The sequence below is a fragment of the Lynx rufus genome, unplaced genomic scaffold (assembly GCF_022079265.1).
Source record: "Lynx rufus isolate CCGP_SWC_20201006 ecotype Redwood Valley unplaced genomic scaffold, mLynRuf1.p SCAF_2, whole genome shotgun sequence".
Lineage (NCBI taxonomy): Eukaryota > Metazoa > Chordata > Mammalia > Carnivora > Felidae > Lynx > Lynx rufus.
In genome coordinates, this window is record NW_025814834.1 from 93,234,461 (window position 1) to 93,252,971 (window position 18,511).

An 18,511-nucleotide genomic window follows, 5' to 3' on the forward strand; every position below is an offset into this window, starting at 1 on the left:
TAGTTTTTAGTGGGTACCAGAATAAGAAAAATCTCTATAATAGTCTAGGCTACTCTGCATACTGTTCTGACAGTTGGGCCATATCATCCAGCAAATTCAGTGCCACTGAAGTATCAGTAGCAGACAGGAACACTGTTTGCAGGCTTTAGCAGGCTTCTATAAGTGAGTCACGGGATAGGTCCTTAGGATTTTGGAGCAAAGCCCTGTCATTCTCTGCACAGAACTATTATTTGAATGAAACACTTCCTCACCTGATACTGTGGCTTGGTAGAGAATGAAGGCTTAATCATGGGTCACCAACTTATCATGAAACTCAAGATGCCCATCATGAACTGGGTGTTACCTAATCCACCAAGCCACAATGTAAGGTATCATCAAATGTAAGTCGTATATAGATATCTGGGCCCTTGTAGGCCCTGAAGGCACATGTATGTTACATGAATAAGTAGGCAAATATCTATGGTTCCTACTTCTGCTACACTACCTGCTCTCTCCCACCTTATACCTATGGTCTCATGGAGAGTTCCCTACAATCAGTTGACAGAAGAAGGAAAGACTCTAGCCTAGTTTACAGCTGGTTTTGCACAATATATAGGCACGACACAAAAATGGACAGCTAAAGCACTATAGTCCCATTCTGAGATACCCCTGAAAAGAGAGGTATCTTCCTCTTCCAGTGGATAGAAGATAAAACTGTATACCTGGTTGTCCACTTTGCTTGGAAGGATAAATGGCCAGATATGTGATTATATACAGATTCATGGACTGTGGCCAATGGTTTTGCTGTATGGTCAGGGTCTTTGAAGGAACATGATTGCAAAGTTGGTGAAAAGTAAACCTGAGGAAGAGGGATATATATAGACCTCTCTATATTGGGGAAAATGAGAAGATATTTGAGTCCCAAGTGAAAGCTCACCAAAGGGTGACTTCAGCAAAGGAATATTTTAACAATTAAATGGACAGGATGATCTGTTCTATGGAGACCAGTCACCTCAGTCATCCTTCTTTCCCCAGTTACTCCTGTCATCATCGAATAGGTTCATGAACAAAGTAGTCATGGTGGCAGGAATGATGGTTATCCACAGGCTCAGCAACATGGACTTCCACTCACCAATGTCAACCAGACTATGGCCATCACTAACTGCCCAATATGACAGCAGAAGAGACCAACACTAAGTCCCCAATATGGCACCACTCCCCAGAGTGATGAACCAGCTACATGGGAGCAGTTTGATTACATTGGACCACGTCCACCGCAGAAGGGGAAGTGTTTTGTTACTACTAGAATAGATATTTAACCTGGATATACGTTTCCCTTCCCTGCAAACAATTCTTCTGCCAAAACTACCATCCATGGACTTACAGTATATCTTATCCATAGTCATGGTATTCCACACAGGATTGCTTCTGATCAAGGAACTCACTTCACAACAGTGTTGCAATGGGCCTATTCTCATGGAACTCACTAGTCATACCGTGTTTCCCATAGTCCTGAAGCAGCTGGCTTGATAGAATGGTGGAAAGGTCTTTTGCAGACTCAGTTATAATACCAGTTAGGTGTTAATACCTTGCAGGGCTGAGACAAGGTTTTACAGAAGGCTGTATATGCTCTGAATAAGCACCCAATTTTTGATACTGTCTCTCCAATAGGCAGGAATCAAGGGGAAGGAATAAATGGGGGTAGCATAACTCACTATTACCCTTGGTGACTCACTAGTAAAACATTTGTTTCCTGTCTCTTGCAATCTTATGTTCTGCTGCCCTTATAGGTCTTTGTTCTGAAGGAAACAGTGCTTCCACTAGGAGACACAATAAGATTCCATTGATCCAGAAGTTAAGATTGCCACCTGGTCATGGTGGACTCCTCACAGCTCTGAATTAACAAACAAAGCAGGGAGTTACTGTGCTGGTTGTAATGACTGATACTAACCAATACAATAACCTACACAACAGGAAGAGACAATTCTAAATACGGCTTTTAGAAAAATTATAAAACAAGTATAATGCAGTTGATTCCACAAGGTCTGATTTTGCTACATATATCCCCTTTAGCAACAAAGTGGTTAGATTTTAAGAATAAAGCACTTCTTATCAAGCTTCATTTGACTGGTACCTGGATTATGAATGAAACAGAAAAGTGAGCAGCCTGATGAGTCTCTGAGTGCTTTTCAGAGATTTCAATATGCCATACCTTGGCATTGATGATTAAAAGCACTTCTACTTCGATCCAGATGCTTATTCACAGGAATAAGATAGCTCCTTTCTATGTATATTATATATAGAACATATAGTAATTATGCATATAACAATTACATTCAAGTCATGCTTATTAAGATTAGTCAATTGATTCAGTTATCCTTAATTCATTTAGCAAACATTAAATTAGCACCTAAAAAGTGCAATGTATACTGTTGGGTCTAATCATAGACATATTCTTCATTCCTTGGATCATGTCCGGCATGTGTCTGGAACATCAGCATTGGGATATGCAAATAACTAAGAATTCGCTTACAGATATTCGCTTACATTGCACTAATTCACAGATACACTAGCTGGTTATGGTTAAAAGAGAGTATAATATCAACAATAATTCCAAACTTAAACTCAAATACTGATAAATATAAATAATGTAATCCAATATCATAATTATTCAAATATAAAATAAACAATAGTCTATAAGAAAAACATAAAAAAACTGTTTTAAAATGTCCTTACCTCTTGTTTGTATCCCCTTTCCACAGGCTTCACTGGTGCCCATTATCCCCTGCCTGACAGACTCTGGCACCAAGATACAAGGACTCCATTTCTGTGGCTTCCACCTGTGATTACAAAGAACAGCGGACTAAAAATTTCACCATGACAAACATACAAAAGAAATATAAAAATAAGTGAATTTGAAATCCAAAAGCACAAAAACAGTAATTCAATAAAAATGTATATAAATTCAATGTGATAAAATGGAACTCTAGCACATAATAGGGAGGACAAGAGTCTACTCTGCCCCAGGTTCATGGTTAATGCAGCATTTCCATTATTTTAAATGTGGACATTTCCCATATAAGCTGTAGTCCATATACCAAAGTGGCAGTAAATATCCTTAAAAGCACGGATCAAATCTAGAAGGCTTACCCTCCTTATCAACTTAAAATCATATGAAGAAGGAGGAGGAGGAGGAGAAGCAGAAGGAGACAATGATGATGATGATGGGGAGGAGGAAGGAAAAGGAAGAGAAGAAGGAGAAGACAGAGAGAGTGAGAGAGGGAGGGAGAGAGAAAATCCTTATGTTCCATTGTATCTTTAGAGAGTCAGGGTTTAAACATCTGAAATTTTGGGGTGCAAACTTTCACACTCAATCTTCCACTTCAACAATTGTTATAAGGTATTTTCTAAGACTTTAAAGTGACTCAGACATCTCAATAGGGAGGTGGGGAGCCACAGGGACCCATCTTATGTGATAGTTCATCTCATGGAAGAGGAATGGATCCATTTCTGATGAATTATCAATATTTCTATTCCTCAAAGGAAATATTCTGTAAGGAAGGCGTATGGTTTCCCACTGTTTTCCTTTCTCAGGTAAACAAAACTTTCTATTTTTATGACCCACAGGACAGACTGACTTGTATCCTTAAACCTGTCTCTTCAGAATGTACCCAAAAACCCAAACTCTAAGTGTAACCACAAATTCTGCTCCTTCCTTAGTATATGTTGACACTTTTTTCATATGTGCCAATACCTCTAATAATAGATATTACTTCAAAAAATGAAACAGGGGAGCCTGGGTGGCTCAGTAGGTTAAGCATCCGACTTCAGCTCAGGTCATGATCTCACAGTTTGTGGGTTCAAGCCTCACATCAGGCTCTGTACTGACAGCTCAGAGCCTGGGGCCTGCTTCAGATTTTGTGTCCCCCTCTCTGCCCCACCCCTGCTTGTGCTCTCTGTCTTTCAAAAATAAATAAAAATTAAAAAAACAAAAACAAAAAAAATGAAACAGAAACATGAAGCAAAAATATTATTGACCAGTTTTGCAAGATGAAAAAATTCTAGAGATCTTCTATATCTGGTCAATAATATTACATATATATTATATTACAAAACTGGTCAATAATATTACATATGTGTGTGTGTGTATGTGTGTGTATAAAATCATTGATCTCACTCAAGTGGACATCATACTGTCAATAGTTGAGGGATTGGAGAGAAATCAAGAAACAGCTAAACAGAAAAACAGAAAAACTTGGCATTTAAAGAAATCACTCCTTGAACATTCTGGGAAGATGGCGGCGTAGGAGGACGCTGGGCTCACCGCGCGTCCTGCTGATCACTTAGATTCCACCTACACCTGCCTAAATAACCCAGAAAACCGCCAGAGGATTAGCAGAACAGAGTCACCGGACCCAAGTGCAGACGAGAGGCCCACGGAAGAGGGTAGGAAGGGCGGCGAGGCGGTGCGCGCTCCACGGACTGGCGGGAGGGAGCCGGGGCGGAGGGGCGGCTCGCCGGCCAAGCAGAGCCCCCGAGTCCGGCTTGCAAAAGCGGAGGGGCCTGACGGACTGTGTTCCGACAGCAAGCGCGACTTAGCGTCTGGGAGGTCATAAGTTAACAGCTCTGCTCGGAAAGCGGGAAGGCTGGAGGACAAAGGGAGGGTGAGCTGCGGAGCCCCCGGACGACAGAGCTCAGTTTGGCGGGGAACAAAGGCGCTAGCCAGCGCCATTTCCCCCGCCCATCCCCCAGCCAAAATCCCAAAGGGAACCGGCTCCGGCCAGGGAAATTGCTCGTTCCGCGCGAACACCCAACTCTGTGCTTCTGCGGAGCCAAACCTCCGGCAGCGATCTGACTCCCTCCGGCTGCACAGGGCCCCTCCTGAAGTGGATCACCTAAGGAGAAGCGAGCTAAGCCTGCCCCCCCTGCCGCCGTGCACCTTGCCTTCCCACCCCAGCTAATACGCCAGATCCCCAGCATCACAAGCCTGGCAGTGTGCAAGTAGCCCAGACAGGCCACGCCACCCCACAGTGAATCCCGCCCCTAGGAGAGGGGAAGAGAAGGCACACACCAGTCAGACTGTGGCCCCAGCGGTGGGCTGGGGGCAGACATCAGGTCGGACTGCGGCCCCGCCCACCAACTCCAGTTATACACCACAGCACAGGGGAAGTGCCCTGCAGGCCCTCACCACACCAGGGACTATCCAAAATGACCAAGCGGAAGAATTCCCCTCAGAAGAATCTCCAGGAAATAACAACAGCTAATGAGCTGATCAAAAAGGATTTAAATAATATAACAGAAAGTGAATTTAGAATAATAGTCATAAAATTAATCGCTGGGCTGGAAAACAGCATACAGGACAGCAGAGAATCTCTTGCTACAGACATCAGGGGACTAAGGAACAGTCACGAGGAGCTGAAAAACGCTTTAAAGGAAATGGAAAACAAAATGCAAACCACCACGGCTCGGATGGAAGAGGCAGAGGAGAGAGTAGGTGAACTAGAAGATAAAGTTATGGAAAAAGAGGAAGCTGAGAAAAAGAGAGATAAAAAAATCCAGGAGTATGAGGGGAAAATTAGAGAACTAAGTGATACACTAAAAAGAAATAATATACGCATAATTGGTATCCCAGAGGAGGAAGAGAGAGGGAAAGGTGCTGAAGGGGTACTTGAAGAGATAATAGCTGAGAACTTCCCTGAACTGGGGAAGGAAAAAGGCATTGAAATCCAAGAGGCACAGAGAACTCCCTTCAGACGTAACTTGAATCGATCTTCTGCACGACATATCATAGTGAAACTGGCAAAATACAAGGATAAAGAGAAAATTCTGAAAGCAGCAAGGGGTAAACGTGCCCTCACATATAAAGGGAGACCTATAAGACTCGTGACTGATCTCTCTTTTGAAACTTGGCAGGCCAGAAAGAATTGGCACGAGATTTTCAGGGTGCTAGACAGCAAAAATATGCAGCCGAGAATCCTTTATCCAGCAAGTCTGTCATTTAGAATAGAAGGAGAGATAAAGGTCTTCCCAAACAAACAAAAACTGAAGGAATTTGTCACCACTAAACCAGCCCTACAAGAGATCCTAAGGGGGACCCTGTGAGACAAAGTACCAGAGACATCACTACAAGCATAAAACATACAGACATCACAATGACTCTAAACCCATATCTTTCTATAATAACACTGAATGTAAATGGATTAAATGCGCCAACCAAAAGACATAGGGTATCAGAATGGATAAAAAAACAAGACCCATCTATTTGCTGTCTACAAGAGACTCATTTTAGACCTGAGGACACCTTTAGATTCAGAGTGAGGGGATGGAGAACTATTTATCATGCTACTGGAAGCCAGAAGAAAGCTGGAGTAGCCATACTTATATCAGACAAACTAGACTTTAAATTAAAGGCTGTAACAAGAGATGAAGAAGGACATTATATAATAGTTACAGGGTCTATCCATCAGGAAGAGCTAACAATTATAAATGTCTATGCGCCGAATACCGGAGCCCCCAAATATATAAAACAATTACTCATAAACAGAAGCAACCTTATTGATAAGAATGTGGTAATTGCTGGGGACTTTAACACCCCACTTACAGAAATGGATAGATCATCTAGACACACGGTCAATAAAGAAACAAGGGCCCTGAATGAGACACTGGATCAGATGGACTTGACAGATCTATTTAGAACTCTGCATCCCAAAGCAACAGAATATACTTTCTTCTCGAGTGCACATGGAACATTCTCCAAGATAGATCATATACTGGGTCACAAAACAGCCCTTCATAAGTTTACAAGAATTGAAATTATACCATGCATACTTTCAGACCACAATGCTATGAAGCTTGAAATCAACCACAGGAAAAAGTCTGGAAAACCTCCAAAAGCATGGAGGTTAAAGAACACCCTACTAACGAATGAGTGGGTCAACCAGGCAATTAGAGAAGAAATCAAAAAATATATGGAAACAAACGAAAATGAAAATACAACAATCCAAACGCTTTGGGACGCAGCGAAGGCAGTCCTGAGAGGAAAATACATTGCAATCCAGGCCTATCTCAAGAAACAAGAAAAATCCCAAATACAAAATCTAACAGCACACCTAAAGGAACTAGAAGCAGAACAGCAAAGGCAGCCTAAACCCAGCAGAAGAAGAGAAATAATAAAGATCAGAGCAGAAATAAACAATATAGAATCTAAAAAAACTGTAGAGCAGATCAACGAAACCAAGAGTTGGTTTTTTGAAAAAATAAACAAAATTGACAAACCTCTAGCCAGGCTTCTCAAAAAGAAAAGGGAGATGACCCAAATAGATAAAATCATGAATGAAAATGGAATTATTACAACCAATCCCTCAGAGATACAAACAATTATCAGGGAATACTATGAAAAATTATATGCCAACAAATTGGACAACCTGGAAGAAATGGACAAATTCCTGAACACCCACACTCTTCCAAAACTCAATCAGGAGGAAATAGAAAGCTTGAACAGACCCATAACCAGCGAAGAAATTGAATCAGTTATCAAAAATCTCCCAACAAATAAGAGTCCAGGACCAGATGGCTTCCCAGGGGAGTTCTACCAGACGTTTAAAGCAGAGATAATACCTATCCTTCTCAAGCTATTCCAAGAAATAGAAAGGGAAGGAAAACTTCCAGACTCATTCTATGAAGCCAGTATTACTTTGATTCCTAAACCAGACAGAGACCCAGTAAAAAAAGAGAACTACAGGCCAATATCCCTGATGAATATGGATGCCAAAATTCTCAATAAGATACTAGCAAATCGAATTCAACAGCATATAAAAAGAATTATTCACCATGATCAAGTGGGATTCATTCCTGGGATGCAGGGCTGGTTCAACATTCGCAAATCAATCAACGTGATACATCACATTAACAAAAAAAAAGAGAAGAACCATATGATCCTGTCAATCGATGCAGAAAAGGCCTTTGACAAAATCCAGCACCCTTTCTTAATAAAAACCCTTGAGAAAGTCGGGATAGAAGGAACATACTTAAAGATCATAAAAGCCATTTATGAAAAGCCCACAGCTAACATCATCCTCAACGGGGAAAAACTGAGAGCTTTTTCCCTGAGATCAGGAACACGACAGGGATGCCCACTCTCACCGTTGTTGTTTAACATAGTGCTGGAAGTGCTAGCATCAGCAATCAGACAACAAAAGGAAATCAAAGGCATCAAAATTGGCAAAGATGAAGTCAAGCTTTCGCTTTTTGCAGATGACATGATATTATACATGGAAAATCCGATAGACTCCACCAAAAGTCTGCTAGAACTGATACATGAATTCAGCAAAGTTGCAGGATACAAAATCAATGTACAGAAATCAGTTGCATTCTTATACACTAACAATGAAGCAACAGAAAGACAAATAAAGAAACTGATCCCATTCACAATTGCACCAAGAAGCATAAAATACCTAGGAATAAATCTAACCAAAGATGTAAAGGATCTGTATGCTGAAAACTATAGAAAGCTTATGAAGGTAATTGAAGAAGATTTAAAGAAATGGAAAGACATTCCCTGCTCATGGATTGGAAGAATAAATATTGTCAAAATGTCAATACTACCCAAAGCTATCTACACATTCAATGCAATCCCAATCAAAATTGCACCAGCATTCTTCTCGAAACTAGAACAAGCAATCCTAAAATTCATATGGAACCACAAAAGGCCCCGAATAGCCAAAGGAATTTTGAAGAAGAAGACCAAAGCAGGAGGCATCACAATCCCAGACTTCAGCCTCTACTACAAAGCTGTCATCATCAAGACAGCATGGTATTGGCACAAAAACAGACACACAGACCAATGGAATAGAATAGAAACCCCAGAACTAGACCCACAAACATATGGCCAACTCATCTTTGACAAAGCAGGAAAGAACATCCAATGGAAAAAAGACAGCCTCTTTAACAAATGGTGCTGGGAGAACTGGACAGCAACATGCAGAAGGTTGAAACTAGACCACTTTCTCACACCATTTACAAAAATAAACTCAAAATGGATAAAGGACCTAAATGTGAGACAGGAAACCATCAGAACCTTAGAGGAGAAAGCAGGAAAAGACCTCTCTGACCTCAGCCGTAGCAATCTCTTACTCGACACATCCCCAAAGGCAAGGGAATTAAAAGCAAAAGTGAATTACTGGGACCTTATGAAGATAAAAAGCTTCTGCACAGCCAAGGAAACAACCAACAAAACTAAAAGGCAACCAACGGAATGGGAAAAGATATTTGCAAATGACATATCGGACAAAGGGCTAGTATCTAAAATCTATAAAGAGCTCACCAAACTCCACACCCGAAAAACAAATAACCCAGTGAAGAAATGGGCAGAAAACATGAATAGACACTTCTCTAAAGAAGACATCCAGATGGCCAACAGGCACATGAAAAGATGTTCAGCGTCGCTCCTTATCAGGGAAATACAAATCAAAACCACACTCAGGTATCACCTCACGCCAGTCAGAGTGGCCAAAATGAACAAATCAGGAGACTATAGATGCTGGAGAGGATGTGGAGAAACGGGAACCCTCTTGCACTGTTGGTGGGAATGCAAATTGGTGCAGCCGCTCTGGAAAGCAGTGTGGAGGTTCCTCAGAAAATTAAAAATAGACCTACCCTATGACCCAGCAATAGCACTGCTAGGAATCTACCCAAGGGATACAGGAGTACTGATGCATAGGGGCACTTGTACCCCAATGTTCATAGCAGCACTCTCAACAATAGCCAAATTATGGAAAGAGCCTAAATGTCCATCAACTGATGAATGGATAAAGAAATTGTGGTTTATATACACAATGGAATACTAAGTGGCAATGAGAAAAAATGAAATATGGCCTTTTGTAGCAACGTGGATGGAACTGGAGAGTGTGATGCTAAGTGAAATAAGCCATACAGAGAAAGACAGATACCATATGGTTTCACTCTTATGTGGATCCTGAGAAACTTAACAGGAACCCATGGGGGAGGGGAAGGAGAAAAAAAAAAAAAAAAAAAAAAAGGAAGTTAGAGTGGGAGAGAGCCAAAGCATAAGAGACTGTTAAAAACTGAGAACAAACTGAGGGTTGATGGGGGGTGGGAGGGAGGGGCGGGTGGGTGATGGGTATTGAGGAGGGCACCTTTTGGGATGAGCACTGGGTGTTGTATGGAAACCAATTTGTCAATAAACTTCATATAAAAAAAAAAAAAAAAAAAAGAAATCACTCCTTAATTTTAAATAGTTGTAAGTTTACCTTGCATATGCATAGATGCATTTAGTATAATTCTAAAACACAGAAACTGAAATGGTAAGGGGTTTCAGGGCAATTTTTCAACTAGGATGTATCATTCATTCAGATCCCTTAAGTTTACTAAGACTTTCTAGGTTGAAATGAGATCATGGTGTTCAGTCTAGTTTAGTGTGCTGCATAAACTGAAATATAAGGAATTTTCAGGACTTGTTAAACTCAGTCTTGGAATGATAAACTTGGCCTCATAAAGGTTAAGTGAAATTACTCAGATTTCACAACTCAGCAGGCCAGTTATCCCTCCTAAATTCTCGGATCCTTAGCCATAGACTCTTGACCCCACATTAATTCTATGTAAGGATACATCTTCATGTTTTTTCCCTTTTGCTTATTAACTTAATGTGTTGGAGATGTTCAAATTCACAGAAAAATTTCTACAGACATTTTGATTCTATTTTAAATGGTAAACATGTGAATATGTTACCTTAATGGAGTAAAAGAAGAATCAGAAGAATATGATACAGGTCTGTATTAACTCAGCTCCCTAACATACCAGTGAAAAGGGATACAAAACTAAATTGGAATATTGCTTAAAATTAAAGGGTGTTTTATTGAGGAGCAGAGAATCTTGCTGATAACTTGTACACATATTAACCTCAGCATCAGGAGAAATGATACAATGATCCAATCCAGACACAGCAAAACTGGTTTCTGGGGAAAATGGCAGGAGGTCAATGATGGAAACGAGTTTAAACATGAATGGCTAAAATGGAGTGCAACCAGGGAGTTCAGAGAGTGGACAATAGAAAGGAAAATCTCACTAACAGCTTCTAGGATTTTCTATGATTATAATAGACCTGGGATTATAAAAACTTCTAATAATGTTTAATTTGGCTAATTTTTTTCAATTGGCTACTTTCCTCAAGAGCTCTTTTGGTGGGCTCAGAAGTTTCAGTATTTATATATAGTATAAAGGGATGAATATTGACAGTGTTTCCACAGCAGCCCTGTGGTTAATGAAGCAACTGGTAGTCTGGGCATGTTCCCAGTGTTTATTCACATCCTACTTAAACTGGCCATTCGGTAGAAACAATAATAATAAAGGATTATAAAGCTGATAGTCATTTAGACTCTTCAGTGGCACTCTATCTAATGTGAGGAGCCTTCTTAAAAAAGAGAGGGTGGTGCACCTGGGTGGCTCAGCCCGTTAAGCCTCAGACTCTTGATTTCAGCTCATGTCATGATCTCATGGTTTACAAGATAGAGTTCCACATCAGGCTCTGTGCTGACAGGGTGGAGTCTGCTTGAGATTCTCTCTCTCCTTCTCTCCCTGCCCCCTCACCCCCCACTGCTCATGCTCTCTCTTTCTCAAAGTAAATAAATAAACTTTAACAAAAAGAGAGAGAAAGAAGGAAAAAAAAACAAAAAACTTGTGTCCTCCTGAATAAATTAGCTCTTGAATTTCGTATCTTTAAGATATAGTTCCTCAAATAATCAGGAGAAACACTAGGCATTTTTGATAAAGGCATTTTTAAGTGTACTGATAACCACAGGAATTTTAAGACAGTGTTTTTTTCTTCACAAGTAAGTAAAACTCAACAGTGAATGATTTTAATCCAGATGTACTTTAAAGCAATGCTTCAATCCAACATTAAAAGGATAGATATTAATGACTAAACACACAAACCTCAGGCATTATTTTTATAAATAATAGTCCCCAAGTTGCCAAGAGGGAATATATTTTAAAAGTCATTTTCTTTTTTTTTAATTAAAAAAATTTCAACTTTTTGTTTATTTTTGAGAGAGAGAGAGACAGAGAGAGAGAGGGAAGACAGAGTGCGAGCAGGGAAGGGGCAGAGAGAGACGGAGACACAGAATCTGAAACAGGTTCCAGGCTCTGAGCGGTCAGCACAGAGCCCGATGCAGGGCTCGAACTCATGAACCATGTGAGATCATGACCTGAGCTGAAGTCAGACACTTAACCATAACCGACTGAGCCACTCAGGTGCACATTTTCTTTTCTTTTCTTTTCTTTTCTTTTCTTTTCTTTTCTTTTCTTTTCTTTTCTTCTTTTTTTTAAATATTTTATCCATAGGTTAAACTTTTTTATTTTCCCTAAGTAGTTTATTAAAATGTGTATATGAAAAAATTAAGAACCAATTTTTTTTAAATAAAAGTAAATAATTATTTTAAAAGTAAATTTTTGTTCTTAGTTCTTCATTAAAGGCTTTAGGATGAAAACAATAGAATGAAGTAAATTACATGTGTGTTTGTTTTCCAGGTAGTCTTTATCCTGAATCTCTTTGGATCCTAATCCTTAAAATTGACTGCCTAGGTGACAGAACTCCAGCAGCTCACTTAAAAGCAAACCATGTTTGTTTCTTTTTTTTTTGATAATTAGACTTTCTTATTCCTTACTTCCTCAAAATACATTCAAAATAACAGGGGGAAATATTGAGGTATTAAAGATAAACATTACCTTATCTTCTTTCTCACTAAAAATCATAAACTTATGAAAGAAAATAAGTCATGATTTACACTAAAATCTAATGATTATTTTAAAAGGTAACTAATTACCGATATACAGGACATAATGAAATATCTTCACACTCTCGCTCTTCAAATAAGGTATCTGGGCATTCTTGGCCTCCGTTGGCTGCTTCCTGGATAATAATCCTATATCGAGACTGTTTAACCGTGGCATTTCCTAAAGTAAAGGAAAAATAAAATTATAGTGCCTTTTTATGTAGCTGCACGGAAAAATACAGGGTTAGTAGCAGGCAGGCAGGCATACAGGCAGGAAGGAGGGGAGGAAGGGAAAGGAAGAGAAGGAAAGGAAAGGGAAGGGAAGGAAGGGAAGGGAAGGGAAGGGAAGGGAAGGGAAGGGAAGGGAAGGGAAGGGAAGGGAAGGAAAAGGAAAAGGAAAAGGAAAAGGAAAAGGAAAAGAAAAGGAAAAGGAAAAGGAAAAGGAAAAGGAAGGGAAGGAAAAAATAAAGAAACAAAGAAAGAAGGAGGTGAAGTAAAAACATGTGGTAAGACTTCTTGGGGAATGAGAATGAGAAGCAAAGACCAGGGGTTAATAATATTATACCAATTCTCACTCCTATGAGATAGATAGTTAATACTCAATAATTGTCATTTCAAATCTATATGACCTAATATGCAAAGAGTGTTTCCCAATTGTCTTAATATGCTTTAAATTAATCAGAATTTATATTACCTATGTCATAAGAATTACACGGCATAATCTGAGAAACCACAGAAACCAACTTTGATCTCACAATAGCTCAAGGGCCTAGAGTTTTACTATGAGCAAATCGCTTCCTCAGGAAAGGCATTTCCCTCTGGAAATACTCATTAAAATTAATACATTAGTAATTTATTTGTGGGTATTAGTTTCTTATAATATCTCTCATTCATCATAACCTGGGACAATATGGATATAATTGTAATTTAGGGGAAAGGCACTAAAATTGTGACAAAACAAAATATTGTCTACTTCCTGGTTTGGCTAAAAAGCAGAAGTATTAATAGGCACCTCAACAAAGACAGCCAGTGTTCACTATCACTTTAATGGGCTGGGGCACTCATCTCATAATCTTTAGATGCCTTCTGATCAATAACAGCAACAAAAATCAATTACAGTTACAATGGTGAGCAAATATTTCAATTGCTATGTGCAAAATATGCACTATATATAAAAATGAAAATTCTTGAACTTACACAGAAAGAAAATGGGGCAGATAGAGATACAACAAATTTAAGACATTGGTAGAGCGAGAAATGTCAACAGTGTGCAGTACTAAGACAGTACGAAGAAGGAATAATCATTTTTGTCTCTAGAAACCAGACAGTTCCTGGAGGAGACAGATTTTATTCTGGGACTTGAAATCTTAATAGAAAAAAAAGGTTGAAGTCATTTTAGGCCAAGGAAAGTCTGAGAAAAGGTACTCCTGAGACATAAATGGGTGCATGGAATTCATAGAGAAAGACATGTAGGGGCATTTAGATGGAATGTGGATGTTCACATGTTGGAGGGTTACAAAGAATGGAGAGAAAGGGTGGTGTAGGAAAAAATGGAATTAATTGGTAAGTCTGGGACAGAACTAACCGTGTTAAGAATAAAATTTCTAGAAAGCCAGTAAACTAAGTGGAATGTGACAAAAGGGGGGGGGACTTTCAGTAAAATTATATATTCATGTGGTTTTAAAAAAATCATTAGTACCATGACTTACAATGAGAAAAAAACTGACCCACAACCAATTCCCTGTCCTCCTTCCAGAAGACTTTGAACTCTCTTTATTTAGTTCATCTGTGGTTATCTCCAAATCCATAAATAATAAACTTATGTCATTGCTTCTTGATTCATTAATTTTAGACATCATTTATTGATTTTCTGCTATAATGGATGGGAGTTTACTTTGTACCACCTTTCAATTTTTTATAATTGTATCACTATTTTTATGCTTCTAATGTTTATTTAAAGGCTTTAAAAAAACTTTTTTTTTTCCAGTCCCACTCCTCACTCCTCCTGCCCTCTATCAGACCAGCCACCACGGTTCTAAAGAGTCTTCATGGGTAAACAAGCTTCCTCTTCTCTTACCACCCACATTCCTGCTAAGTTAGGACAAGCTTTCTGTGCTGCATCATCAGTTTCTCTGATCTTTAGTCTTTGTCTATTAAGTTTTCATAAATGCATTTAGAGCTCTCATCCACTGATGGTCTTCTCTTTCTTATTATTTTTTTAACATGGGATTAGGGCTTTCACAACTCATTTCTGTTATTTTAATGAGATTATGGAAAGAAGAGAAACCAATGTACTTGTACATTTCATGATAATGAACTATAAGTTAAGCAGATGTATAGGATCTTTTCCATCTACTTACAGATCTATCCTCCTGCTTTATATGCTGTCTACCCAGGGAACTGATCATAGAAGGACTGTATCAGTGATTCCCTTGTCCATTACTTCTGGTTGGGTTTGGCCAACAGAGGGATGGGGCACACAATGTAAGAAAAAAGATGATAAGAGGAGAGAAAGATCAGGGAATTTATTCCACCAGATTTTATCTTCTAGATCACCTTAACTGGTTCTCTACACCAACCAAAAGGCATGGTTTCTGTGGAGTGGCTCTCTCATATAGCTGTAATCCTACTAATTGTTCCTACCTCTATCAAATTTCAGGCTCCTAAACATCACTACTTCAGGTACTGAATCATCCCCTGTTAGCTTATGTAACCCTTTCCAGTATTTTGTCAATAGACCCTTCATTAAATTTTCCCCAGTTGCCCCATTTGAATGGGCCACCATTCCTGTTTTCTGCCAGAACATGCCAATAAAATAAGAAAGACATACTACTATATAGCAGGGAAGAATGTTATAATTGGCCCATTTCTAAAACTACTTAAGGTAGTGTGAGAAATATAAAATAGGAGTTTAAGAAGAAATAAAATAAGTGTAATTAAAATAGTTCTGGTGAAAAGCTGAGAGATTTTCCCTTAAGATCAAGTACAAGACAAAAATGCTCACCCTTGCCACTTTAATTCAACATAGTATTGGAAGTCATAGTTACAGAAATTAGGCAAGATAAAGAAATAAAAGGCATCCAAATTGGAAAGGAAGAAGTTAAAACTGTTACTATTTGCAGATGACATGATACCATAGATAGGAGGCCCTAAAGACTCCACCAAAAAACTATTAGAACTAATAAATGAATTCAGTAAAGTTGCAGGATACAAAATTAACATACAGAATTTGGTTGTGTTTCTATGTACTAAAAAACAGCTATCAGAAAGAAAGACAAACTAAGAAAACAATCCTATTCATGACCACATCAAAAATAATAAAATACCAAAGATTAAATTTAACCAAGGAGACAGAAAACCTGTACTCTCAAACTTTAAGACACTTATGAAAGAAATTGAAGAAGATGAAAATAAATGGAAAGATATACCATGCTCATGGATTGAAAGTATTAATATTGTTAAAATGTCCATGCTACCCAAAACAATCTACAGATTCAAGGCAACCCCCATCAAAATACCAATGGTATTTTTCACAGAACTAGAATAAGAAATCCTAAAGTTTGTATAGAATTGCAAAAGATCCCCAAATAGTCAAAGCAATCCTGGGGGGGGGGGACAGAAACAAAGTGGAGGTATCAATCATATTCTCTGGTTTCAAACTATACTATAAATCTACAGTAATCAAAACAGCATGGTACTGGCATTAAAAAAAGACATATAGATCAGAAATAAATCCATGCATATATGGTCAATTAATCTATGGCAAAACAGACAAAAACATGCAATGAGGAAAAGACAGTTTCTTCAAAAATTATGTCAGAAAAACTGGACAGCTACACGAAAAAGAATGAACCACTATCTTACACTATATACATCTTACACTATATACAAAACTATTTTAAAAATAAATTAACGGGATGCCTGGGTGGCTCAGTTGGTTGAGTGTCCGACTTCGGCTCAGGTCATGATCTCACAGTTTGTGGGTTTGAGTCCTGCATCAGGCTCTGTGCTGACCGCTTCCTTGGAGCCTGGATCCTACTTCAAATTCTGTGTCTCCTTCGCTCTCTGCCCCTCCCCCACTCACTCTTTGTCTCGCTCTGTTTCTAAAAACTAAATAAATGTAAAAAAAATTTTTTAAATAAATTAACAACTTGTATATAATATCTGAAACCATAAAATCTCAAGAAAAAGGATAGGCAGTAAGCTCTGTGACATTGGTCTTAGAAATACTTTGTGGACCAGTTTCTCAGGCAAGAGTTAACAACAGCTAAAATAACAAATAGGAATATATCAAACTAAAAAAATTTTGCACAGCAAAGTAAACCATCAACAAAATGGAATGACAACCTACTGAAAGAAGATATTTACAAATTATATATCCGAAAGGGTTTAATATCCGAAATATATAATGTACTTATTCAACTTCATAAAGAAAAAAAAAAACAATTAAAACATGAGCAGTGGACGTAAATAGACATTTTCCAAGGAAGACATACAGATGGCCAACAGACACATGGAATGATGTTCAACATCACTAATGGTCAGAGAAGTGCAAATGAAAACCACAATGAGATATTACCTCACACCTGTCAAATTGGCTATTATGAAAAACACACACACAAAAATAACAAATGTTGGTGAGGATGTGGAGAAAAGGGAATGAAAACAGTATGGGTGCTTCTTAAAAAATTCAATGTAGAATTACCATAAAATCCAGGAATTCCACTTCAGGGTCCTCATCCAAAAAAAAATGAAAACATCAATTCAAAGAGATATATGCATCCTTATGTTCACTGAGATCCTATTTACAATAGCAAAAATATGGAGGCAATTGTACTGTCCATCAATAGATGAATGGATAAAGAAATTATAGTATATATACAAAATAGAATATTATTCAGCCATAAAAAATTAAGATCTTGCCATTTGCAACAACATGGAAGGAACTGAATGACATGCTAAACAAAAGTCCGACAGAGAATATATGTGGAATCTAAAAGCAACACAAACAAACAAAACAAAATAGGAACAGACTTGTAGGTAAAAGAAACAAACTATTGGTTACCAAAGTGGGCAGGGGTGGGGGGATGAAATAGGGAAAGTGGATTATAAGGTAAAAACTTCCAGTTATAAAATAAATAAGTCATGGGATTGTACCATTCAGCATCAGAAATATAGTCAATAATATTGTAATAACTATATGGTGACAGATGGTAACTAGACATCATGGGGATTATTTCATAGTGCATAAAAATATTGAATCACTATGATGTACACCTGAAACTAATAGGATAGAGTACATCAATTATACTTCAATAAAATAAAAACAGTTTTGCATAATAATATAAAGCTATCTTCATTTGGGTGGGGACAGCTTTGTAAAAAATTATGCCTTTAAGAATAAGTCTCCCATTCTCAGTTATTTTCAGTTACACTGTATTTGTTCTGAAAATTATTTTTTACCCTTAGGATTAGTATGAGTGTGGTCCTGTGTGTATATGTGTGTATATGTTTCTGTGTGTATGTGTGTGTTGTCCAAGTGTTATCTTAGAACATCAGAAATAAAAATTGAAGAGGATAGGAAAAATGAAATAGATGCCTTTCTTGAGAGAGAACATAGATCAATGTTTCTCTGTTCTCATTGTATGTGTATGTGCACACATGTGCATGTGCACACACACACACACACACACACACAATGAACACTCACACACAGAGGTTTTCTGCTTTATGGTGTAATTCCA

General features: G+C 38.3%; 1 protein-coding gene across 1 annotated transcript in view; it reads right to left on the minus strand.

Annotated features, from left to right (window-relative positions):
* THSD7B (thrombospondin type 1 domain containing 7B) overlaps positions 1–18,511 on the minus strand; it is a 749,444-nt gene that overhangs the window by 341,507 nt on the left and 389,426 nt on the right. Inside the window, exons 10-11 of the mRNA XM_047085714.1 lie at positions 12,819–12,948; positions 2,716–2,819 (exon numbers count right to left, since the gene is read on the minus strand). Coding sequence (XP_046941670.1) covers positions 2,716–2,819; positions 12,819–12,948 — 234 coding nt within the window. The remainder of the gene's footprint in view (positions 1–2,715; positions 2,820–12,818; positions 12,949–18,511) is intronic.